The sequence below is a fragment of the Thamnophis sirtalis genome, unplaced genomic scaffold, assembly GCF_051295495.1.
Source record: "Thamnophis sirtalis isolate CommonGarterSnake01/CBP01778 unplaced genomic scaffold, rThaSir2_p1.2 scaffold_5, whole genome shotgun sequence".
NCBI lineage: Eukaryota > Metazoa > Chordata > Lepidosauria > Squamata > Natricidae > Thamnophis > Thamnophis sirtalis.
The window spans coordinates 114,746,307-114,773,209 of record NW_028261385.1 but is presented as its reverse complement, the minus strand read 5'-3'; the positions used below and the strand labels follow the sequence as shown (position 1 = coordinate 114,773,209).

General features: G+C 37.3%; 1 protein-coding gene across 1 annotated transcript; it reads right to left on the bottom strand.

The window, feature by feature from the left end:
• Positions 1–422: 422 nt before the first annotated feature.
• On the bottom strand, positions 423–25,681 carry LOC148045583 (kynurenine 3-monooxygenase-like). The gene is made up of 15 exons (XM_087716654.1): positions 25,565–25,681; positions 24,127–24,196; positions 21,278–21,375; positions 19,112–19,201; positions 15,787–15,835; positions 12,836–12,923; positions 11,827–11,992; positions 11,652–11,723; positions 9,019–9,140; positions 8,052–8,199; positions 5,709–5,766; positions 2,082–2,164; positions 1,901–2,002; positions 1,724–1,783; positions 423–996 (listed from the first exon to the last, which is right to left on the bottom strand). Exons 1-15 carry the CDS (start codon positions 25,616–25,618, stop codon positions 874–876), a joined length of 1,383 nt encoding a protein of 460 aa, XP_087572780.1. The 5' UTR covers positions 25,619–25,681; the 3' UTR covers positions 423–873.
• Positions 25,682–26,903: the final 1,222 nt, after the last annotated feature.

Here is a 26,903-nt window from a genome sequence, read left to right as displayed (position 1 = left end):
TTGTCTCACTGATCTGCTCATTTCCTAATTTTTCCAATGTCCATTGCCCACTGGCCCACTGTCTTCTGAGCTTCTCAGAGTATACATGCTCATCCATTAATCTTCTTGGAGTACTTTTGTGAACTTGAAAACTCTTCTGATCTTGGAATTTTTCTACCATATTTTCCAGGCATTTGCCTGCTAACCTGCGGATCTTACCATCTTCCTAGAACCATCTGCCTTAAAATCCATTGAGCGTGACATTGAGATTTAGAACTTTGGATGGGACTAATACAGTATCAGGCAAGGTGAATTTCACTGTTGCCACAAAACCTGAAAGACCCTCCAGATCATATTTTGAGGATGCTCAGGGAGATAATTACAGAGAAGAGAATTTTCTATTGTAATTACTGAAACTGTTCTAGCAGAAATAGACAACTGGATCCCAAGACACAACTTTATTTTTTTCACCATACTAGAACTTGAGAAGAATGAAATACCAGGATTATATGAAAATATTTTTTAAAAGATGCAGAAACAATTTAATTAGATAACTCCAAGCATTGCCATAATGATTATCTTATAGATGAGATAGTAGAACAGTCTTAGAAATGCCGTAGCGTCTCCTGTCAAAATGTGTTGATGATGTAGCTGAGATATTGCAGATTTCTTGCAAAATGAAACACAGGACAGCAAAGCAATGATAAAATGCAAGGCATATTCAAATCTAGAAGTGAATTTCTCTATATGAATAGGAATGTAGGTCTTGGATCCAGCATTCATCTATATCATATGTGTTTTTATATTTGGAAGACCAACTTCTGAAATAGAGACTAATTATTCAGAAATCATTCATTTCTATCTCAAATGATTACTGAAAGTTTTCCACCATTTTTAAGAATGTCTCCAGAAATCCGCTATACGAAAGTCAATTTTGGATAACTTTCCATTTCTGCACAGATAGATGCCACTCACTGCTGCTGCTACCATGGTGAGGAAGAGGCCTCTATTGATCACCTTTAACAACAATGAAAATTTTGAATTTTAGTAAACGATCTGAAAAATATTTCAGGGGGAAACAATTGCAATTATTTTGCCAACATTTTTAGTAAGACTTAAATCTGGCTATTTAAGGTTATTTTTCTGAACACACATCAATGCCAGTCCCAAAGAAATTTAGGTTTGAATTCAACTAGCATTTCTTGCATCTTTAATTACCATTTTTATTTCTTTGTTATATTGCTTTCTGTTTTCATCTGTCTCACCATGAATCTGGCAAGATATGGCACAAGGGAATCTGATGGTGCTGAGCAAATAACTATCCTACTTCATTAGTTCTCTCAGAATTGTTTGGTGAAGTTGGGCTCACATTCCAGGAAGGAAGGGAGTCCTGGAAGGAAGAGATTTCAGGGCAACCTTAGATACCCTGCTTATCCTGAACAGCCTCAGGACTCACAAATTCTAGCTAGGGGATTATATGTAGTGGTTGTCCTGGATGTGTGTCTGGTCATGCTCTCCATCCTGGTGAACAAAGAGGGGATGAGTCAGGTACGACCTATAGGTCTACTGGGAAACTATTTGCATCTTTACAGTATATATAATTTGATGGTACTAGATATTCCAAATTTTCATTTTTATCCAATCTAAAGTGAAGATAGATATACTTCTCAACTTTTTTCTATGCATTTGCTACAACAATAAAAGTTTGATGTAGCTCAGGAAAATGCATCTGAATTTAATTTACCTTATTCTGCCATTTCCATCTTTGCACAGCTTCATGGTATCGGATTCTGGAGAATGTTACCTGAAGGAGATTACAAAATCAATACCCGACCCTGGGGGTATCCCAGAAGAAAAAAGTGGATAATTAGGAGAAAAAAATACATGAAAAATCCTGCAGTATTAAGTGTTAGAGTCTCACCATAGTATACAGAGGAATGATGATAGAGGGCAGGAAGGCATGAAGCCAATTGTCTATATGCTTTCGGAAAATGAACCACCTTGAATTCACACGTTCCCGCATCTGAAATCAGAAAGAGATAGATTTGCATTTGGTGGCATTGCCTATAATTCAATGGCCAATCAAATATTCTTTAACTTACCTCTATATAATTATACATGGCTAAATCTGAAATTGCATGGTCGTCAGGTACCCTCAGCTCCGAGAACATTGGAAGGCAAATGCCTAAGGAAAAAGCAGGGACAACACAGGCCTTCTTCAGAGAGAAACTTTGATATGCCACAGAAGATGCAAATAGAAGTTGTAGCTAGTTGCCATTCCCCAATAAGCAGTGGTTACGTGCTTTTTCATGTTTTATTTATAGCTTTATGAGCATACAGTGTCTAAAGATACAATCTGTGAAGTGTTTATAGTAATATTCTACTGCAATCCTTGTCAATTCAGATTCTGCAAGAGATTGCAATAAAAAAAATTATCATATTAAAAAAACTTTGCATGTCACATAATACCTGTGCTTGCAGTGTTGGAAATTTTTATAGACCATGACTTAGCTGCTGGCCTGCCACTTTGCTGTTGCTGATTAATAATGTCTACTGTATAATTTTGTAACTGTTACTTTATATTTGAGCCTCATGTCACACACTAAGAAACATTTTTTCAAAGTTTTGTATAAAGTTGTCTATATTTTATACAAGACTTTTAATAGCTTCACTATTCAATATTGTCCATATTTTTTCATAGTCAGCCTTTTATTTTAAAAAATGGAACGAGATTACCTTTACACAAATTAAATTTAATTAGCTTAAAAAGTATTTTAATTTCAAAAGTTTAGTATGTGTGCCTTGTAAGTTTTTAAAATGTATGAAAGGAAAGATTTTAAGAATGATAGATAACCTTGCAAAAGTGGTTTTTTTCATGAAAGGGCTAAATTTTTTAGTTTAAATGAGGAAAAACTTTTTACATAAATCATTAGCATCTTATTCAGAAGAAATTTGTGATAAGACTTAGGTTTACTTGTATGTGTTTTAAAAAATCAAGCAGGATTTTTTTTTAAAGAAAGGAAAAAAATGAAGTTCCATCTACTTATATTACTGACTTACATTAGACTTCACATCCTTTCTGGTAGAGGAGAAATCAAACAAAAAACCAGAGCTACAAAAAAAGACCACCAGAGCTCCATTCCAAAGACCACCAACAATTATTACTGTATTAGACTATTATACCTACAACTTACTGACCACACTAATGTACCATGAGCTGTAAAAAAATATTTTTATGCAGGGGTTCCCTAAGACCTGACAGTTTTTTTAAAACAAGATTGAGAATGGCCTCAGTCACTTTCTTTCAGCTCCACCCCCCCTCACAAGATTGTTATTGTGGAAAAAATTGGAGGCAGAAGCATCATGCATACTTGTACAAAATAAAGGCAATAGATAATTCGAGCAAATAAATAGATTTCTCAGGGTTGTTAAATACAAGGCCACTTTCTAAAAGCTAGGGCTTAGACAACTAAACTAGTTGTGTCCTTATATTTTGCTGAACACAATGTTGACTTAAATAAGACAAGAGCTGCCAGATTGGATTGCTAAATTCCAAATTACTACTGCTTCTTGCCTGACCTTACTTTCTCTGTTTCTGTTATTCTGGGGATTCAATGCCATTCTGCCTATTCTTACCCTACTGAATGTCCCATGGCTATTCCAATTTCTGCCAGCTGAAGCCACTCATCACAGCACTGCCATTCCTTTGCAGTGTTTATCAGCTGCAGCTTCCTCTCCATTCACCCTATACTTTTACCCAGGTTTTTACAGCTTTTTCAACTGTCACATATTGCAGGCATGGAAGAAGGGCATAGGCTGAAACAAGAGTTGGTCAGAATTGCTCCTCTTCATTTTTCCTCTATGCCTGTAATTTGCCCGACAGATAATTTTTGGATAAGAGCTTCCCACTCTTTCAAAGCCCACTAAGCAGTGCTATTATGTATCCCACCAACAGATATCACTCAGTGAAAGGGAAGTAAAGGCAGGGAAATTCACCAAAGACTTTCTTAAATTGACTCCACTCACTCACTCACACTGGCTCATCTCTGTTATTGTACTGAAGCAGAAGAAGGGGCTGAACTAAGAAGAAGCAGGGGATTGGACTAGAAGACCTCCAAGGTCCCTTCCAACTCTTATTATTCTATGTCATATGTTCTAAGGTGCTACTTGTCACCTTCAAAGCCCTTCATGGTAGTGGATCTGGGTACTTGAGAGACCGCTTACTGCCAATTACCTCCACTCGACCAATTAGATCCCATAGATTAGGCCTCCTCCGAGTTCCATCTGCCGGTCAATGTCGACTGGCAACCACGCGGAGGAGAGCCTTCTCGGTGGCAGCTCCGACCCTATGGAACGATCTCCCCGTGGAGATCCGTACCCTCACCACCCTCCAGACCTTCCGCACAGCCCTTAAAACCTGGCTATCCCATCATGCCTGGGGTTAAAGACCGTAACCCACCCGAATTGTATGAATGTTGTGCTTTTAATGATGTACTGTCTTATGTGTTAATCTGTTTGTTTTCCCCTCCTTTCGAATTGTAAGCCGCCCTGAGTCCCCCCAGGGAAAAGGGCGGCATATAAATAAACTACTCCAAACTCCAAACTCCTAAGCCTCAGCTACTAGAGCAGTGCAATTTATGCCGGCCTCCATTTCTGATGACTGAAAAACTAGAGGATAATATGTTAATGAAGCTTGGGGAAGAACTCATGACCTTTATTCAACACCTCCGTTCATAGAAAACAGTAACATTAGGGTAGGATAGGATTATTAATTACATTGAACTAACTACAAACCAAACCAAAGGGCAAATATCTAATGTTTGTCTGTAGAACAGTCTTAAGGCAGTTCCAGATTATAAATACAAACAAAAATGAGATAAAATGAAATACAATATGTTAAATTATCAGAACACGCTCACATGATTAATGAAAAACAGTTTGGTCTAGTTTAAAAATAGTTTGCTAAAAGAGGAATTTCTGCTGGCAGAGAGATCATATTTGTCATTGTCTTTAAAAAGTACAGTATATAACAGGGGGGAGGGGGGAGGACTTTGAGGGCCAAAAAACTGAGATATCATGGGGTTAGCATAAAAACATGGAGTCAATTTATTTGCTTTAGATCAGGGGTATTAAACTCCCGGCACGTGTGCCGGATGCATCACGTGCTGGCCACACCCACCCCTGGTTTAGCGAATGGGAAAAAAGTCCTGATATGATGACGTGACAAAGTGAGTTTGACTTTAGATTATTTAATGCATATATTACAGAGTAATTCACAATGTTACTCACAGTACACATAATAAAGAGGAGACCCTGAATGACTTATAAAAATTATCATGGTAAGTAGCCAATTATGGTGTGCTTCATGTTACAATTCCTTCTTATCACTGCTGATGGGGGAAACAATTGTTTTCCCCACAGAATAATCCTTCAAACCTGTAAATTGTAATACTGGTAACTTAATATCAGTTATCTCAGAAAGATGCTTTCCATTTCAGGAGCAATCACAGTCCTTGTCTCCTTTACACATACATGGAGCACCTATCTGACTTTACAATCTGCCTAGCACAGGGAGGTTGGGAGAGTTGATTTTTTTTTTTTGCAGAAGGAGAAGACACACCCTAAATGGATGAGGGAATAGATGATAGAGATACTGAACTCATTTCACATAAAGCCATTTTAATTTGCATTTGCTAGAATATTGTTTTTTCTATCTCATAGCCACTTACAGAGGTCATTCTGAAATTGGTCCATCAGCTCATCAAAGACTAGACAGTCTTCAAATCCCTGGGGGGGAAATGTAAGGAAAGTAAGAACCTAATTTTAAGTAGTAAATTCTAATTCCATGGGTATTGCATTGGGGAAAACATAGAAATGTATGACCTAGTTAGTAGGTGCCAAATTACTTTTACAGTTTTCAAATAATAAGTTTATCACACCTCAGGTAACACCTCAAACCTTTATGCTTTGTTCTTTCTGGCCCGTTAAAACAATTAAATGTTCAATTATAAATATTTAACTCAGAATTAAGAAAGCAGAAGTGATTAACTCAACTTTAATAAATCAGAAATGGAAGGCATTTGAGGAGACTGCTCAAAGGCTGCCCTCAAAACCTCAGAGGAGCCAGGAAGTTTGGCCTGTTAAGTATCACTATTGTTCACGATAATATTTCTATTGTTAGATTTAAAGAGAGATCAGTACATAAGAACATCTCTGAAGCTTGTTTTTACTGTTTTTGATGAATTTGCTGTTTTGTTGTTCTTAATCATTCTGTGCACAGCTCCGATCTATTTAATTCTTTGTAATCTTTTGTCCCACCGCTCTGATTGCTCTTGAAGCAGACATCCTTTGTCTTCTAGGCTTGCTGGCTTTCTTACTCCAAGACCTAGTTGTTCTTCACCAGGGTTGCCACGGGAGTAATTCCCAGAATCATGCTTATGATATTTGTCTAACTCTGACTCCTTTCTGCTGTAATACCTATCTCGACAAGTTGGTAGAACTAGAATCTTTACTTGAGTCATCTTCCTGCTTCATTTACCTAGAAAGACCCATTTGCTGCATCAAAACCGGACTTTAAACCAGTTTAAAATTTTGTTCTATATCTGATGTAGTTTTTACAGCTAGTTTCCTTATTACTGGTCCTGAAGATAGATGTGAACTATGTCCTCTGTATTTCCCACTGTGGGAACTAGAGTCAAGCAATGTAGAAAATTTTCTAGGAAACTATTATTAATACAATGCCCATATATAGTTGTAGTTTTATCCACCCCACCTAATACGTATTAAGCTTCTGATCAGTTTCCCTATGATAGTTATCACTGCTTGTTAAAGAAATACCTGAGGTACTTTTATTTAATTTAGATTTGTATCTAAAAACAGATTGTATCCTGTATAAAATATACTATTTTAAATCTCTGCATTTCTCCTTTCTCTGGAACTGGTAATTATAGCCGAGGTGGCGCAGTGGTTAAATGCAGCACTGCAGGCTACTTCAGCTGACTGCAGTTCTGCAGTTCGGCTGTTCAAATCTCACCGGCTCAGGGTTGACTCAGCCTTCCATCCTTCCGAGGTGGGTAAAATGAAGACCCGGATTGTTGTTGGGGGCAATATGCTGACTCTGTAAACCGCTTAAGAGGGCTGAAAGCCCTATGAAGCGGTATATAATTGCTATTGCTATTGCTATAACCATTCTTCCTCTATTTCTTTTCCACTTCATACTTGTAATCTTCCATTGAGGTCTAGATTTTGCATCTGCATCTCAAACATAGCCAGTCCAGAAAGGAAAAAAACCCAAAATCTTGGCAGCAGAAGCTACACCAATACTCTACACTCACATCCTGAACTTCCTGCCATATCACTACTCTAGTGCTATCTTTCATTACTTTTTGGTGGCTCTTTCTTTTCCACTCTTCCCATGCTAGGAGTAACATACAATCATTTCCTTTGTATGCAGTAACCCTTGTTTTTCTAAGCCAAAGTCCCATGATACCTTGGTTCAAATTCCCCAAGATAGCCCCAAACTAAACCAAACAACACAACTAGGAATTGAATCCTTCTGATGATTCAGGAACAATAGTCACTATAAACAGCAGACAGGCACTGAGCAGCTAGAGGTTGATATAGAACTTATAGTCCCTCCTACTCCAAATCCATTGTGTTCTTTTCCCACATCTCCCTCTCTTTAATGAAGTCTTTGCATTCCTGTTCTCATGCTCACTTTGTTAATGGATGTGGCATGTTTATATTCTCTACATTCCTGCTCCAAGTCTCTCCTGGCCTAAGAACATCCTGACACCATCTCATAATCCCTTTGCCCTAATTACTTGGCAGCTTTCCCCTTATTCTCATCCCCCTTTTCCCTTGCTGTGTGAGCAAATGCAGAGGAAATGGGGCACTACTTTTTTTTTAAATTGGCCAGCTCCTTATCCACTCCTTCAGATCAGCAATGAAGATACTTCTGCAATTATCTGAAACTGCTGCAGAAGGTGGAAGCTGATAGCTTCAAAGAAGCGCTCTTTATTGAGAAACACAAAACGACAAAAAATTTCAGTTGCAAATATTCTTTGACTTACAGCATTCATGCCTTGGCCATAAAAGGGTACAACAGCATGTGCAGCATCTCCCATTAGCACGCATTGAGAGCCAATGTGATACGATGAACATTTCACAGAGACCATTGCCTGAGCTGGTAGCACAAAGTAATCTTGCATCAGTTCGTGCCTGAAATTTCAAAGTGCTGTATCACTGATTAAATGCTAAGTAAACATTAACATTTGATAACTGATTGGAATATGGATATTTTGAAAGCTGCAAGGAGAATGGGAAGTGGGGTTTTGGCATAACCATTTCTTAGATATCCAACAAGTAGCAATGTATACATAAGTTCAGAACTTCAAAGAAAAATTAAAGATCATAAATACATACATATATGCTTACATACATATTGTATATTTCAAATGAAAAAAAATATTATAATTTATAATAAATAATAATAATATTATATTATTCAGATGTATGACTGAGCTCCTAAGGATTTTCTGTATTGTCTTAAACTATTCTTATTGTTGAACTGCATTACCATATAACATTGAAAAAACACCACTAATTAATTATTAATTATTTAATTTATTAATTATTATTAAGTCCTAATATAAAGTAAAAATTCAACAAAATATACAAGTTAGAGTTGAAGGACAACTGGACTTGGTAGGTGGTTGTTTTGATCTTTACTTGCTTTTTAAATATTCAAACAGACTTTTGTTTTATTTTTCTGACCATCCTGGATTGCAGGACAATTTACAGAAAACCCAACTCAGAATCTTTTTTTTAGAGTGAAGACTAAAGTAATAAGTGGAAATTAATGCACAATGGTAAGCATTGCACAAAGAACAGTAACAATGGCTTTCATGTTATCATAATCTCTCCAAGAGCTTGCTCTGTCATGTGCTGTAGCACTGATGCTTAGATGCTTTTATTCTTAGATTAGGACTTGTTTTGTTTTGTTTTGATTTGATTTATAGTATACAGATTGAAACTTACTCTCCTATTAGAGGAATTGAGTCTGGAAAATAAGTTTTGAAGAAATTCAGCACTTGCTCTCCTGTGGCAAGCTTTTCAAAATCATCAAAGGGCATGAAGAGTGTACAGGTGAATGATTTATCCTATGGATTAAAATGGTTAAATTACATGAAAACTTGAAAAGAATTTTGATTCAGTCCAATCCTAAAACTAAGTTCCTTGCAAAATAAAGAACACACACACACACACACACACACACACAGGCACACACATTCAGTTTTGTCACTTATTTGAATACACACACACATACATATATACATATATTCAGGAGTGGGTTCCGGCCACCATTACTACCATTTTGGTTGTAAAAATTTTTGCTTTAATGGCAGATTGGCAATGAGCTGAAGGTAATCTCTTAGGGACATAGGAAAATGATGCTGCCAGGGCATGTTAGCACTATGATTAAATGCAAGTGGAGAGATACCCACAAATTTTTATGTGTCATCTTGGTGAACCTGCAGATCATTAAATGGATGAGATGTTAATCATATTTCAAGGATTTAGAGTCTATTGGTTTAGAAATGGAACAGGCATTCAAAAATGAAATATTTATTGACCGAGTGGCTATTGATGCTCCCTCCCAAGGATGGTCCAGCTATTCCATCTCTCAGCCTGGGGGGGTGAAATTATACGCCCCTCAGAGAGGGCTCGCAATTTGGGAGTCCTCCTGGATCCGCAGCTGACTCTAGAACATCATCTGTCAGCTGTGACCAGGGGGGCCTTTGCCCAGGTTCGCCTGGTGCACCAATTGCGACCCTATCTGGACCGGGAGGACTTTCGGATAGTCACTCACGCCCTCGTCACCTCAAGACTGGATTACTGTAACACGCTCTACATGGGGCTGCCCTTGAAGAGTGTTCGAAGACTTCAGCTAGTCCAGAATGCAGCCGCACAAGCGATTGTGGGTGCACCTTGGTACACCCACGTTACACCTATCCTCCGCGAGCTGCACTGGCTTCCCATTGGTCTCCGGACATGCTTCAAAGTGCTAGTCGTTACTTTTAAAGCCCTACATGGTATCGGACCTGGTTACCTGAGAGACCGCCTCCTGCCAATCACCTCCCAAAGACCTATTAGATCCCACAGACTAGGCCTCCTCTGGATTCCATCTGCCGACCAATGTCGGCTGGTGACTTCCCGGGGGAGGGCCTTCTCTGTGGCTGCTCCTGCCCTATGGAACGATCTCCCCGTTGAGATCCGGACCCTTACTACCCTTCCGGCCTTCCGCAAAGCAACTAAGACCTGGCTGTTCCGGCAGGCCTGGGGCTGTTGAATTATCCAGCCCCATCCGATGTTATGACTGTTGCTGAATTTTTAATTGTTGTTTTTATTTTTGTACCCCCTTCCCTTTCTTATTGTTAGCCGCCCTGAGTCTCCCGGGAGTTGGGCGGCATACAAGCCAAATAAACCTAACCTAACCTAATCTAACCTGCTTGCCCATTTTTGAATATCAACCATCAGCAAACGAGTGCCTATGGTGTAAAAGAAAATGACATTTTAAAATACCAGCTCCAAAACCGTCTGTTAGAAGCTAAGAGTGTACACAATATCGATACCATCTGAGCCACAGGCAGAGATAAAGGATGGACTAGGTCAATCTAATCTATCAAGTCTGCGAAGAAAAACAAGTTGAGCAATGACATAATCCCTAATCCAATCAGTTGAAAATAAAGCCAGAAAAGATAAGGGTCAACAAAGAGAAATCTGATCTTTTCTAACCTCTGAACCACATATCTTCTATTCTGAATTACCAAAGGGTGACTTATGTTTGTTTTATTGATTTTTCAGGCAGCTCTCTAGTGATATACTGTATAATATAGCAGGAGAACATCTAAAGTCAGGAAAGAAAATAAATCTTTAGAACAGCTTCATTACTAAATCACGCCTGTCCAAGCTGGATGGAATAGCAAAAGCTCTTTTTCAATAGCAAAGTTGGTTTTGGCTGTCATTTTTTTTTTTTTTTGACAAGAGGCTATCTTTTGGAAGGAAGAATGGGACACAATAGGTAGTAATGGCTGATATTTAACTCTATCTGTTACACTCTTCCTTCACTACAAAAAAGGACCATTCAAACCTTGTTGTTTTCTAGAATATGCTGTACTGCAACATAGAGAAAATAGAAACTTCTGAACTCTTGTATAATAATCAAGCTTTTAAAATAACAATTCTGATGATTGAAGTTAATTTCATATCTTAGTACAGCATGCAGGTGATGCTTCTTTTCCTCCACTTTGTGACTCCTCCGAAAGACAAGTCACCCTTCAGGCTGTAATGAACTATGCTGGCAATGCTTTCATATAAGAGAGAACAATTATGAATGAGTAAATCCACTCAGGCAGTTCAGTAGTTGGAGGAGTCAGAAATTACCTGCCAATAGCAATAAGAGAGGATATAAGAATGGGAATGAACTACATGAACCATGAATGGAGTGTAGAAATGGAATTTGTATCAGTAAAAATTTAGACATGCAATTCCAGGCATGCAGTCCATAATAATGTATGCTTCCAGGAAGTCAACATTGACTGAAACTGATTGCCAGACCAAATCCAAATTCCAGAATGTCAAAGATGAAAGATGCATTTAGGGTTTCTTACCAGGTTTGGCAGTGCAATCATCATGAATGTGTTCCTAGGCCAAATGTGAAGATAGTTTGGCTCCATTGCAAACTAAAAGACCCAAAAAAGTAATGGAAAGATATCTGTCAATGCCAAAGTGTCTCATGAACTGGGAACAGGAGAAACAAGTTCACGGTTAATTTTAACTACCTACATCTCCATTTTTTGGAGGAATTTTCAGTTCCAGGTATCCATGTGGAATATATACTTGGCTGTAATCAAACCGTGTTTGTCTCATAAACTGCTTCCTAACTGTGGAAAAGGCTCCATCACAGCCCACAATTAAGTCACAGGTGACTTCTTTAGTCATTTGGTCTGATCTTTAAGAAAACACAAAAAGTACCATTAGTATGCGTGCTCAGGTATTAATAAATATTGTGGTATATTGTGTGATGATTGAACATGACTTCTGTTTGCTTAGATCTCCCTTGTAACACTAAGTTTAAAAAAATGTACTTTTCTCCTACTTGACTCCTTCAGATTTGGGGAAAAGGAAGTAAGTAAAGCTATTTCTGAAATAAAAATGTTGACATCTGAAAGTAACTCTAAAAAAATTCAAAAATCCTGGCTTTTAAAATTTATATTTTAATGTAACAAATGGTACTGTACATGTCATTAGATTTTATTCTCAATAAAATCAGGTTTTAAAAATCAAGTATAAATTTTTGAGTCCTATATTCCAATTCCCATATTATTCATAATGGTTTTTGTGTGAGATGATCTTTTCAAATTCCCATTCAAATATGTTTCCATACATTTCATCTTGTATTTTTATTACAAGAAGAAGAGACTAAATAAATGCATAAAATTGGTGCTTTACATTAGGGTTTATTTATTGAAAAAACTCATAATCTCCTGAAAATATAAATCATCATTCAAGTAAAAAAATAATCCTGAATTCAGCAGAAGCCCCTCCATCCAAGAGGTTATATTGCCAGGAGTTTATGAAGTGCAGCCTTCTGGTTGTTGATTAAACATTTTGTTATGTTTGTTAATTTAGGTTAAATTGTTAATCTTTGCTAACTTGGGGGTAGGGAACCTAACAATTTTTCAATTCACACAAATACAGGTCCCACAACAGTTGGAAAGAGTCAGTGTGGCCTATTGTTTGGGTACTGGTTAATGATTAGAGTGTGCTGGGAAAATCGGAGCCATTTGATTACCCTGAAAAGGTCAGTAGCCCTGAGTCTACATTGCAGTGAAGCAGTTTGTGCTCAAAGTATAACTTAACATTGGGATACTTCTCAGCAGCTGTAAATAGAGGAAAAAGAAACAACATGAAATCTAAACATATATATATATATATATATATATATATATATATATATATATATATATATATATATATATATATATATATATATATATATATATATATATATATATGTGTGTGTGTGTGTATATATATATATATGTATGTGTGTGTGTGTGTGTGTATGTATATATATATATATATGTATGTGTGTGTGTGTGTGTGTATATGTGTGTGTGTGTGTGTGTGTGTGTGTATATGTGTGTGTGTGTGTGTGTGTGTGTGTGTATATTGTTTTTTAATTTGTGCTGATAAATAAATAAAGGGAGACTAGTATAGATCTATTTCAAGCTATTTCGCTCTCATCAGCTAGCCATTTGGGTTTCAAATCCCAGTAAGGGTATGACTAGCTGATGAGAGCTAAATAGCTTGAAATAGATCTATACTAGTCTCCCTTTATTATTTATCAGCACAAATACAACACACACACACACACAAACACATACACACACACACACACACAGATACAGTGGAGCAAAAAAGTATTTAGTCAGCCACCAATTGTGCAAGTTCTCCCACTTAAAAAGATGAGAGAGGCCTGTAATTGACATTATAGGTAGATCTCAACTATGAGAGACAAAATGAGAAAACAAATCCAGACAATCACATTGTCTGATTTGGAAAGAATTTTTTTGCAAATTATGGTGGAAAATAAGTATTTGGTCACCTACAAACAAGCAAGATTTCTGGCTCACACAGACCGGTAACTTCTTCTTTAAGAGGCTCCTCTGTCCTCCACTCATTACCTGTATTAATGGCACCTGTTTGAACTTGTTAGCAGTATAACAACCTCAAACAGTCACACTCCAAACTCCACTATGGTGAAGACCAAAGAGCTGTCGAAGGGCACCAGAAACAAAATTGTAGACCTGCACCAGGCTGGGAAGACTGAATCTGCAATAGGCAAGCAGCTTGGTGTGAAGAAATCAACTGTGGGAGCAATAGTTAGAAAATGGAAGACATACAAGACCACTGATAATCTCCCTTGATCTGGGGCTCCATGCAAGATCTCACCCCGTGGGGTCAAAATGATCACAAGAACGATAAGCAAAAAAAACCCGGGAACCTGAATGACCTGCAGAGAGCTGGGACCAACGTAACAAAGGCTACCATCAGTAACACATTACGCCGCCAGGGACTCAGATCCTGCAGTGCCAGACGTGTCCCCCTGCTTAAGACAGTACATGTCAGGCCCCTTCTGAAGTTTGCTAGAGAGCATTTGGATGATCCAGAAGAGGACTGGGAGAATGTCATATGGTCAGATGAAACCAAGGGAGAACTGTTTGGTAGAAACACAACTCGTCATGTTTGGAGGAGAGAGAATGCTGAGTTGCATCCAGAGAACACCATACCTACTGTGAAGCACGGAGGTGGCAACATCATGCTTTGGGGCTGTTTCTCTGCAAAGGGACCAGGACGACTGATCCGTGTACAGGAAAGAATGAATGGGGCCATGTATCGTGAGATTTTGAGTGCAAACCTCCTTCCATCAGCAAGGGCATTGAAGATGCAACATGGCTGGGTCTTTCAGCATGACAATGATCCCAAACACACCGCCCGGGCAACGAAGGAGTGGCTTCGTAAGAAGCATTTCAAGGTCCTGCAGTGGCCTAGCCAGTCTCCAGATCCCAACCCCATAGAAAACCTTTGGACGGAGTTGAAAGTCTGTCTTGCCCAGCAACAGCCCCAAAACATCACTGCTCTGTGTGCCAACCTTGTGAAGACTTACAGAAAACATTTGACCTCTGTCATTGCCAACAAAGGATATATAACAAAGTATTGAGATGAACTTTTGATATTGACCAAATACTTATTTTCCACCATAATTGGCAAAAAAAATATCTTTCCAAATCAGACAATGTGATAGTCTGGATTTGTTTTCTCATTTTGTCTCTCATAGTTGAGGTCTACCTATGATGTCAATTACAGGCCTCTCTCATCTTTTTAAGTGGAAGAACTTGCACAATTGGTGGCTGACTAAATACTTTTTTGCCCCACTCTGTGTGTGTGTGTGTGTGTGTGTGTGTGTGTGTGTGTGTGTGTGTGTGTGTGTGTGTATATATATATATATATATATATATATATATATATATATATATATATATATATATATATATATATATATATATATATACACACACACACATATATATATACATACATACATACATACATACATACATACACACAAGAATATATATATATATATATTCTTAGAGATATAATAACTGTTCACAAGAATAGTTCTGTAATAGTTTTATAGAATGTGCTACATTTTCTAATCACTTTTTCTCACCCAGTCCATTCACTAAGATCCCTGTAGTTAGATATGGATAATTTGCAGAGGTGGGTTGCTCCTGGTTTTACTACCTGTTCCCTTAGTGCGCGCTTTGCTAGCCATTTAAAGCAAAATGACTGGATAAACTCTCTGTCTTGTAGTTACTGAGATGTTTAGCTTGCCTGATCTTGTGGAGGTGTACCTTGAAGGAGTATTTAAAACTAAGAACCTGGCAGCTGGTTGACAAACAGCAGAGAGCTAATGGGTTTTAAGAGTTGGTGTCTTCAGAGACTTTATTGAGGTGCTGATTTTGAGTCCCTCTCTCTTTCTACACAGCATGCATTTACTGCTTATAGTCTTTGCTCCTGCAAAAGGAGATGAAGACACTCATTTTTCAGTAAATAGCCATTCCATCCTTCTTATATTTTGATTCTATCTGTGTAATGATGATTCTACCTCAAACATAACATAATTTTAAATATGATAAATTGAGAAAGGATCAAAACAGATTAAGCCACACTTACCAGTTAATAACTCCTTATTCAAATTTGCTCTATCTATAGAGAGAATATACTGTTTAAAAACAAACAAAAACAAAATAAGGCAGAGAACATTTTATATGTTTAACTATATGAATATAGCCTTGTACAATACACTTTTCCCAATATTTTAGCAATATAAATCTTGGATTCTTTTCATGAGCAGAGGCCATGGTTACTAAAAGTCCATCCCAAAAAAGTATCTCTGGATGTGCTGGAGGACCCCATATTTTCAAAAACTCTGAGAACAGTGCTGATAGGAATATGATTTCCAGAGTCAATCTTGTTTGTAAAATAGGAAGGGTAAAGGAAGTCACAACACAGACCATAGCAAGTGAGGCTACAAAGACATGAAGGAAGCCAAAAATTAGAAGAAGCATCTCCAAATACCATACATAGAAGAAGGCAATAGAAGAGCTCTTCTGTATTTTTACCAAGAGAACCATATGCATATGGCTGAAACTTCAGGCAGGTTTAGACACCAGCTGGTGAGACATTATCACCCCTACATCAGAAGGAACTGTTTTAGATATTTGGGAGGAATATTGAATATTCACAGGTAAATCTTGAAGTGATGAACTCACCAGATCAGAATGGCAAGCATACCTAGTGGTGGCGCAGTGGTTGGAATGCAGTACTGGAGGGCTAACTCACTACTCACTCCAAGAGTTCAGTTGTGAGAGGCTAAATGGTTGACTCAGCCTTCCATCCTTTTGAGGCTGGTAAAATGAGAAGCCAGATTGTTGTGGAAAATATGACAAGGTTGCCCACTATCACTGTTACTTTTTGTCTTAACATTAGAAGTTTTAGATAGAAAGATTAGAGAAGAAGAAGAAATAAAAGGAATGAAAATTAAAAAAGAAGAATACAAGCTACAAGCATTTGCAGATTATTTGGTTTTTATTCTTGAAGGTCCACTAGAGACAGCACCTAAATTGTTAGAAAGAATAGAGGAGTATGGAAAAGTAGCAGGTTTGAAAATAAATAAAGACAAAACAAAGATTTTGACAAAGAACATACCATTAAGACAAAAGGAAGAGTTGGTGGAAGCTTTCAGATTCAAATCACAAGCAAGGTTAAGTATTTGGGGATATACTTATCAGCTAGATGCAGCACTCTCAAGGAGGACAATTATACTAGACTAAGCAACAAATTGTGACTGACTTGATGAAATGGGAAAACCTACAACTATCAATGATAGGAAGAATTTCTACAATTAAAATGAACATTTTACCCAGAATCTTATACCTGTTCCAGACAATCCCAATCAGATTGGCCAAGGACTTTTTTGAAGATCTAAATAAAATAGTTTTGAAGTTTATTTGGCAAGGGAAAAAAGCAAGAATAAAACTCAAATTGTTACAAGATGCTAGAACAAGAGGAGGATTGGGTTTACCTGACTGGGAGTTATATTATCAAGCAACAAACCTGATGTGGATTAACAAGTGGATAACACTAAAAAAAACTCTAGATTATTGAATGTAGAGGGTCATGATTTACTGTTGGGATGGCATGCTTTTTTATGGTATAAGGGAATTAAAGCACATGGTTATTTTAGAAGACATTATATAAGGGAGGCTTTGCTATTAAATTAGGAAAAGGTTAAAAGATTACACTCCTTAAAAACTCCAGTCTGGATATCAACTATTGAAGCATTTTCATATTCAATAATATATAAAAAGGAACAAACAGTTAGATAGGTTGAAATACTGAATGCAGAGGGTGAACTCAAATCTATCCAAGAGTTGAAACAAGAAGGAATAGAAATGAATTGGTATTCCTATGTACAGATACAATCTAGATATAATGAAGATAGAAAATCAAAAGGTCTTTACAACAAAATGATTGAGTTACATAAAATTTTAACAGGTACTGATGAAAAAGTAATTTAAAAACTATATGGATATTTATTAAAGGTTAAATTATAAGAGGAATAAGTTAAAGAAACCATGATAGCTTGGGGAAAAAACTTTGGGCAAGGGATTGATTTAGAGAAATGGCAGAAATTGTGGCCTCAAAATTATAAAATGACAATGTCAACTGCATATAGAGAAAATTTGTATAAGATGTTTTACAGGTGGCATCTACCCCCAACGAGAATTGCAAGAATGTCCAAGAATAAATCGGAAAAGTGCTGGAAATGTCATCAGACACCGGGCTCATATTACCACATGTGGTGGACTTGTATTGAAGCCAAAAGATACTGGACTAAAATTCACATGTGGTTGAAGAAAATGATACACAAACACATAGACCTTAAACCAGAGATTTTTTTACTGGGAATCTTACCAGAAATGTATAACAAAGACTTAAAATATTTGATTATAAATGTTTTAACAACAGCTAGAATTGTATTTGCAAAAACCTGGAAAAATGAAACAATACCAAAACAGGAAGAAGTTATTCGAAAGATAATGGAGTGTGCTGAAATGAGCAAATTGACAACTGAAATTAGAGAACAAGAAGATGAGCAATTTTATAGGATATGGGATTTGTTTTATAAGTGGCTGGGGAAAAAAAACCTGGAAATGAAAAATGTTTTACTTATGTTTTAATTGAAGGAGATAAGTGATAATACAATTATGTTGTTAAATAGATTAATAACAATACAATGAAAGACTGACATATATATGAATTGAATAATTTAGAATATTTTCTTTTAAAATGAAGGATAAGGATAATATTTGATAGAGGATTGGTGATATAATGTATAATCCTAAATGTATATTATAAAGATATCTTGTTGTTGATAAATAATTTTAATAAGGAAATAATCAAAAACTAGTATATATATGAAGTGAGTATTTAGAATACTTTGTTGAAAAATGAAGGAATAACATTTTTGTTTGAATGTATGATGTACAAGGACAATAATGAACATAAGCATACTCGATGGATGATTGGCGGGATTATACATAATTGAAAATAGTGATATATAAACATAAACAGTTGGTAAATTCTTTTATACTGTAAAAACATTCAGAATGAGATAAGTGATTACATAAAGGTATACTGTTATTAAACAGACAATCAAAAATGTAAGGGAATTAGGTTTATTGAAAAGAAAGAAATATTAATCGTAATTGAATACATGTTGTACAATGAAAGTGAGGTATGTAGTTATATTAGATGAAAAATCTGTGATTGTATATGTAATTGAAAATATGGATGCAAAAACACTTGTAACCAAACGACATGCTGTATGTAATGGATGAGAATTTTTTATGTTGTTTTTTATGTTTAAAAATAAAAAAGGAAAAAAAAAAGTTAAAGGCTTTAGCTTTAACATATTTTGACTGGTTTAAAATACCTGGTTCTTTCTTCCATAAAAAATGGTATATCTTTTTCCTGAGAAAGTGTGAATTCTCCTTCCCTTCATGGGGATACCTCTAGACACAATCTGAAATTAAATTAAAAGAAAGAAAGAGAGAGGGGGGAGGGGGAGAGAAAAAGAAAGAAAGAAATTGTTTTAATGCTGCATACAATTTTTGAATTTTCAAAAACCTTATTACATTTGAGGGCGGGGCGGGCGAACATGACCAGACAAAGAAAGTTTAAATCACAGTCTTTGTTTGGTTTGGAAGCAAATTACTTTAGTTTTAACCTCAGTAGATTGCTTTTTAAAATCTTGAAATGTTGTGGCAGCCCTTTAATAAAAAGCAAACATTGATCCTTATCAGAGGCTGTATCATCCTCTCAAGCCCAGGCGTGCCCACTTGCCTAAGAAGGTTTGCAACCTGGCTATCACAGAGAAGAAGGGATCAGCCAATTTTCCAACGCATCTGAAGGCAGGGCAAGAAATGATCAGTAAAGAGAGATCCAGTCTAGAATTAAGGAGAAATTTTCTGACAGTGAGAACGAATAACTTGCTTTCAGAAGTTGTGGATGCTCCATTGCAGGAGGTTTTAAAGAATAGACTGGCCAGTAATTTACAGGGGAAACTCGAAAAATTAGAATATCATGCAAAAGTTCATTTATTTCAGTGATGCAACTTAAAAGGTGAAACTAATATATGAGATAAGACTCATTGCATGCAAAGCAAGATAGTTCAAGCCGTGATTTGTCATAATTGTGATGATTATAGCATACAGCTCATGAAAACCCAAATCCACCATCTCAGAAAATTAGAATATTACATGCAATCAATAAAACAAGGATTGTACATAGAACATATGTACTCAATGCTTGGTTTTGCCCCCTTTTGCAGCAATTACTGCCTCAATGCGGCGTGGCATGGAAGCTATCAGCCTGTGCCACTGCTGAGGTGTTATGGAAGATCAGGATGCTTCAATAGCGGCCTTCAGCTCTTCTGCATTGTTCGGTCTCATGTCTCTCATCTTTCTCTTGGCAATGCCCCATAGATTCTCTATGGGGTTCAGGTCAGACGAGTTTATTGGCCAATCAAGCACAGTAATCCCACAGTCATTGAACCAGCTTTTGATGCTTTTGGCAGTGTGGGAGCTGGAAAATGAAGTCAGCATCCCTATAAAGCTCATCTGTGGAAGGAAGCATGAAGTGCTCCAAAATCTCCTGGTAGACGGCTGTGTTGACCCTGGTCTTAATGAAGCACAGTGGTCCAAAGTCCTGTTGCTCAGTGGTCCCAAGTCCTCTTTTCTGATGAGAGCAACTTTTGCCAAAAGCACCAAAAACTGGTTCAATGACCGTGGGATTACTGTGCTTGATTGGCCTCTCCATTCTTCCTCCATACTCTGGGTCCTTGGTTTCCAAATGAGATGCAAAAGTTGCTTTTGAAATTTTTCAAGTTTCACGTGTATATTTCACCTGCTTGAGCAGGGAGTTGGACTAAAAGACTTCCAAGGTCTCTTCCTATTTTACGTTCTACATGTTCTATCTGTAGTGACTTGCCACAGATCTTCCTCTTCTTCTTATTATTGATAATCCGTCCAGAGTCATTGGTCATAAGATGAGCAGCAAATACATTTCATAATTACTTAATTAATAATCAATCTATCTAAAGATTAACAATTCAAGACTTCCCGCAAAATGCTCACTTGCCATATTCTACCCCTATTAATTCTGTTGTGTATTATATTTATTTATTTATTAGACTTATATACCGCTTCATAGGGCTTTCAGCCCTCTCTAAGTGGTTTACAATTCTTTTTAGCAAATTGAGTCAGCAACTTGCCCCCACAGTCCGGGTCCTCATTTCACCCACCTCGGAAGGATGGAAGGCTGAGTCGACCTTGAGCCGGTGAGATTTGAACCGCTGAACTGCAGATCACAGTCAGCTAAAGTGGCCTGCAGTACTGCACCCTAACCACTGTGCCACCTCGGCTCATATATATATATATTTGTAATTTTCTCATGCCTGATAATTAAATCATCCGAAAGGGAGATGGAATCCCACTTAAATTCATCTGTTCTCATAGGCAAAAAATAATACTTTCTTTTATTTAATAAATAAACAAATAATCTACCACAGAGAATGTTAGCTTTTTCTTTTTAAGGTCACCTGATCTTCCATTCCAACTGCCTTGAGAGCTTCCCGTCCCCTGTGAGATAAGGCCAAATTAATGCTCCTGCCACGAGTTACACTTGAACTACGGATATCTGAAAAGAAACGAAGCAGATGTTTATTATGTGCCTTGAGTTATTATAATTGCTAGTATGAAAAATATTCATAATTCCTTATTACTCGCCTTCCAAATATTGATATGCCAGGGAAGAACTATAGAATTTTTCTTGTTAAGGATAACAGAAGAATACAAGTGGCAGTTTATTTATAATGTATTTATTTATAAAATTTATTGGCCGTCCATTTAATCTCAGAATAAGTACCTCATGATGGATATCCTCTTTGCGTGTGTGTGGGGGGGGTGTTAATCAGTCTGTATATGACTGAAAACATGTATAATGAAATCAACCTCATAGTTCCAAAGGTGCTTTTCAGAGGTGAGCGTGCACCAAATTCTTGCCTCCAGGGCAGATACACAAATCCTCTAACTATTCTAAATTGAGGGCTGAATTGGGCACATATCAGAGGTGGGTTCCTACCAGTTCGCACCTATTCGGTAGAACCGGTTCGTCAAATCTACCGAACCGGTTAGAAGAGATTCCACCAGTGGACTCAGAAAGCCGGCCACACCTACAGAAGAGGTTCCAAAAATTTTTGAAACCCACCACTGGTCCTTGGATATGATTATTCTACACTATCATGCTCATATTTATAAAACTCAGTGCCTCTGTGAAAGGTAAGGATGACTAATGCGTTTGTGGTGCAATCAGAACATTGCGTGTGTTGAAGTTGTTTTAATGAAACCAAAGGTGCCTTTTAAAAAACAAGTTTACATCATATTCTTATGTATGCCAGTGCTGTGTGTGAGGTAATTTAAGGTGGTTCTGACAAGTGTCGTCGGCATCTTCATATCCGGTCACATGGGCGGCAAGCCACTCCCATCCGGTCACATGGGTGGCAAGCCACTCCCACAAAGGAGGCCACACCCACAGAGTAGGTTCGAACAATTTTTGAAACCCACCACTGGCACATATGATAACACTCTATAAACTGATCTCAGAAATATTATATTGTTTGAATTGCTTGGAAGGCTTGGAGAACTAAAAGGAAAAAATTCCCACTTTTTGAAAAGAAAAACTTGACAATGGCTGATGGCATTTAGGCTCTTGTAGACCCTGATTTTAGCAAGACAACTGGCTGTATTTTTCGGAGTATAAGATGCACCTTTTTTCCTCTAAAAAGAGGCTGAAAATCTGGGTGTGTCTTATATAACAAATACAGCATTTTTTGCCTCCTGAAGCCTCGCCCCTTCACCAAAATGACCGTGCATACCTTTATGGAGGCTTCCAGAGATCTCCTAGAGGCTGAGGAGGGCAGAAATGAGCAAAAAAATGGGCCGTTTTTGCCCCCCCAGCCCCCAGCAGCACTTTATAAGCCTCCATAAGGCTATGCATGCAATTTTTTTTGACAAAAAACGGCCCGTTTTCGCAAAAAAAAAGGCTGTTTTTTGCTCATTTTTGGGAGGGTCATCCCCCTAGGAGCACTCTGCAAGCCCCCCAAGTCTATTCATGCCTTTTTCGGGGGGAAATGGGCCTGTTTTCACAAAAAGCGGGCCGTTTTGGGGAGGTTTGCAGAGTGCAAAAACTTTTTTTTCCTTTCAGAAAGCTGTTTAGTTAGAGGGATTGATGAGAATTACATTGGTCAAGTGCTGTGCCAGCAGAAATAAAGTTTTAGGTGCTACAGGTTGTCAGCTATTTCCTTCTCCAGCACATGGATAAATACACCTGGAAACATCTACCTACCTACCTACTCTCTCTGTTTCTCCCCCTCCCTACTGTATTTCTCGCTCTCTCTCTCCCTCTATCTACCTATATACCTACTTACCTACTCTCTCTCTCTCCCCCTACCTATCTACTGTATTTCTCTCTATCTCTCTCTATCCTTCTACCTACCAACCTACCTACTCACACACTCCCTACCTACCTACTGTATTTCTGTTTCTCTAATTCTCTCTATCCCTCTACCTCCCTACCTATCTACACACTCACTCTCCCTCCCTACCTACTATATTTCTGTCTCTCTATTTCTCTCTTTCTCTCTCTATCCCTTTATCTACCTACTTACCTACCTACCTACCTACCTACCTACTCTCTCCCTACCTACCTACTGTATTTCTCTCTCTTTCTCTTTCTCTTTCTCTCCCTCTCTATCCCTCTATCTACCTACCTACTTTTTAAAAAAATTGCCTCTTCAAAACCTGGGTGCATCTTATACTCTGGTGTGTCTTATACTCTGAAAAATACGGGTATATGATTTTATCTTCTCATGTGACTTTATTAACATATCATGCATACACTTTGGCTTTGGACAACACCATTTCCTTAGTCTTGGAATCACTGCACAGTGTAATATTTGTCACTCTACTTCTACATCCTGAGTACTGTATTCACAGGCAACATGATTGAACATACAGATTTTTCTTTTGCTTTTAAAATCACACTTGGAGTAAAATAAAGATTCTACAATTTTTTTTTACTGATTGTGAAATTTTGATCAATAAATTTTGGTATAAATTCATGATGTGAAATTTAGAAGCAGGTCCTATTGCTCTAACTTGCAAATATAAGTACAACAGAGATGCTGTATTTGATCTGAAAAATATAAACAATCACTTTATTATAAATAATGCTAATTATCAAAATCTCCTGGTGATTTAATACTATAAAATCTCCACTTCTGAAAGAATGAGAAATTTCAAAAACAGCATTCCAGTAAGATTTGCAGGCATCTATATAAGTAGGATTATCATCTAAAATGTTCATATATTATCAAGTAACAAATCATACCTGATCTTGCTTCATACATTTCTACTTGGAATCCCCTTCTTGCAAAGAAAGAAGCATTTAGAGAACCCACCTGCAACAGAAGCATTGCAGTTTTTCTGAGTCAAAAACAAAAATATGCTGAAAAGGATTTGAGAGAATGCAATATGGTTTTAAAATGCATACTACATCTGAAGCCTTTTCTGTAGGGGAGAATGAAGTCAACCAAATCCCCCAAAATGATATATTCGTGTGAACCAGGCTCGACAAGGTGTTGACAAAATGTAAATGTTGAGAGACTTTGCTCTGCTAGAAATGTGAAGATTTTGAATATGTCGCTTCATTGTTTCTGTCTACATAAAGAAGTTTCTTTTATAAAAAGAGTAATGAAAAGCAGAGAATAGAGAAACTATTTAATCATTGTTTCTTATAACAGTCAAAAGCAAGTTTTGTCTTGTTATAATATTTTCATGTTTATGTCATGTTTTATTTCACATTTATTTATTTATCACACAATCACTCTCAATTCTGTATTTAAGGCATATTTGTGTCTAGAATTGCTTTCTTTTTTAATTTTTTCAAAACCACAAATTTTACCAACTTTTAACAGGTATATTGTTATGCACAGAAACTTTCCAATTAGAAGAAATTGGCTCTACTAACTTGCTGCCATTCACATCATAGTATCACAGTTAGAAACTTTTAAGGAAAAGACAAATGTCTTTTACAGATCATATTCCAATTTCCATATTGCTTTATCCTTATTTTTTTAGACACAGGAGAGGCTTTATATCTTTTAACAATAAAACAGGCATCTGTTATTGTATCACTTGTCCTTAATAATAAATTTCTCAGAAAGTTTCAAGAAGCTAAGTCCTACACAGAATCAAATTAAATTTACTCCCAATTCATTTTTATACAAAGTAACATTACCCCCCCCCCTTACACACACACACACACACACTTTCTCACTCTCTCTTTCTCTCTTGCACACACAAATTCATGCCATCCCATACTCAGCAGACATGGAACATCTTGTGGTAGCTTTCTGATTTCTGCAGACTGGTGCCAATTAAAAATTTAAACGGTGCTCCAAAATACCAACAGAACTTCAGTAGCTACAATTTACAGGGGAGAATTGCTGAAAACAAACAGATCCAGCATTCCTACAAATGCATTTCAAAAGCCATTGAGAAACTATATGATAATGTGAAAACGAATTATGATATGAAAACAACCCTTTATCATCACAGAATGTGCAACTATTTTCAGCTTAAACAGATTTTTAAAGATTGAAACATTTTCTGTCAAATAGACAAACCTTGTTAGGTTTCCTGCTTCATTCAAGTACAAAAAATAGCCACTATTCAACACCTAGCAATGTATGATTAAAATTTGATTGGCAATTCTGCTCAGTGACCATAATTTTGTTATATATTTATAATATTTTAAAAGATCTTACCAATCCTCCCCCAATTATAGTTACTTTTTTTCTCTGGGTATTAGAAGAATCCATGGTTTGAGTGTCTCTCCTTTGACTAGTCAGAGGAGTCTGCACCCTCTTCTTGCATTCAGCAAAAAATATTTGCGAGGGAGGAGAAAGAGGAGGGTCCGTTCAGTCCTATGACCAACCAGATTTTGCAGAAGCAGATGCCATGTTGACATCAAGTCTTCTTAGGTTGTTCATTCTCTAATATAACTTTCAACAGTAGAATAACAAGATTAAAGATCGTCCTTTCCCCACTGTCTCCAAGGCAAAATATTTGAATCTGAACTTGGGTATTTGTTATCTATACAGGTAATCCTCAACTTACAACCACAATTGAACTCAAAAGTTCTGTTGTTAAGCAAGACAGTAACTTTTGCTCCATTCTACAACCTTTTTTGCCATAGTTGTTATGTGAATCACTACAATTATTAAGTTAGAAGCAGTTATTAAGTAGCTTCCCCATTGACTTTGCTTGTCAGGAGATCACAAGAGTTAATCACATGACCCTGAGACACTGCAACCGTCATAAATACATGCCAGCTGCCAAGCATCCAAATTTCTATCATGGAACCATGGGGATGCTGTATTAGTACTGTGAAAAACGGTCATAAATCACTTTTTCCATTGTCATTGTAACTTCATAGTTACTATAAACAAATGGTTTTAAGTCGAGGACTACCTGTAGAAAGGATGAGATAATTCCTAGGTGTACTTATCATGTTTTCCCAAAAATAAGACAGGGTCTTATTTTCTTTTGATCCTTCAAATAAGAGGTTGGCCTTATTTTTCAGGGAGGTCTTATTATTTTTCAGGTGCAGGAAGCAGCAAGCCCACCAGCCCCACCCTCTCCAACCCACCACCTGCTTGCCTGCAGCCACTCTCTACTTGAGAGACCGCCTACTGCCAATTACCTCCACTAGACCGATACGATCGCATCGATTAGGCCTCCTCCGAATTCCATCTTCCAGCCAGTGCAGACTGGCAACTACCCGGAGGAGAGCCTTCTCGGTGGCTGCTCCGACCCTTTGGAACGAACTCCCCATGGAGATTCGGACCCTCACCACCCTCCAGTCCTTCCGCGCTGCTTTAAAGATCTGGCTGTCCCGGCTGGCCTGGGGTTAAGATTGTAGCCCCACCCGAACTGTGTGGCTGTTGTGCTCTTTTTTTAACATGTTGTATTGTCTACTGTTTGTCTCCCCCCCCCCTTTTTTTGAATTGTGAGCAGCCCTGAGTCCCCCCAGGGAAAAGGGTGGCATACAAATAAAGGAAACTAAACTAAACTAAACTAAATGGCCCAAGTTCTCCCTGCATC

Excerpts from the sequence above, each read along its gene's own strand:
- LOC148045583 (XM_087716654.1), bottom strand. The coding sequence starts at position 25,618 with ATGGATTCTTCTAATACCCAGAGAAAAAAAGTAACTATAATTGGGGGA. Across the intron at positions 12,924-15,786 it reads GAATAAGGAGTTATTAACTG|CTGCTGAGAAGTATCCCAAT; the intron begins GTAAGTGTGGCT and ends CTCTATTTACAG. Across the intron at positions 11,724-11,826 it reads TTCCTCCAAAAAATGGAGAT|TTTGCAATGGAGCCAAACTA; the intron begins GTAGGTAGTTAA and ends TGGGTCTTTTAG.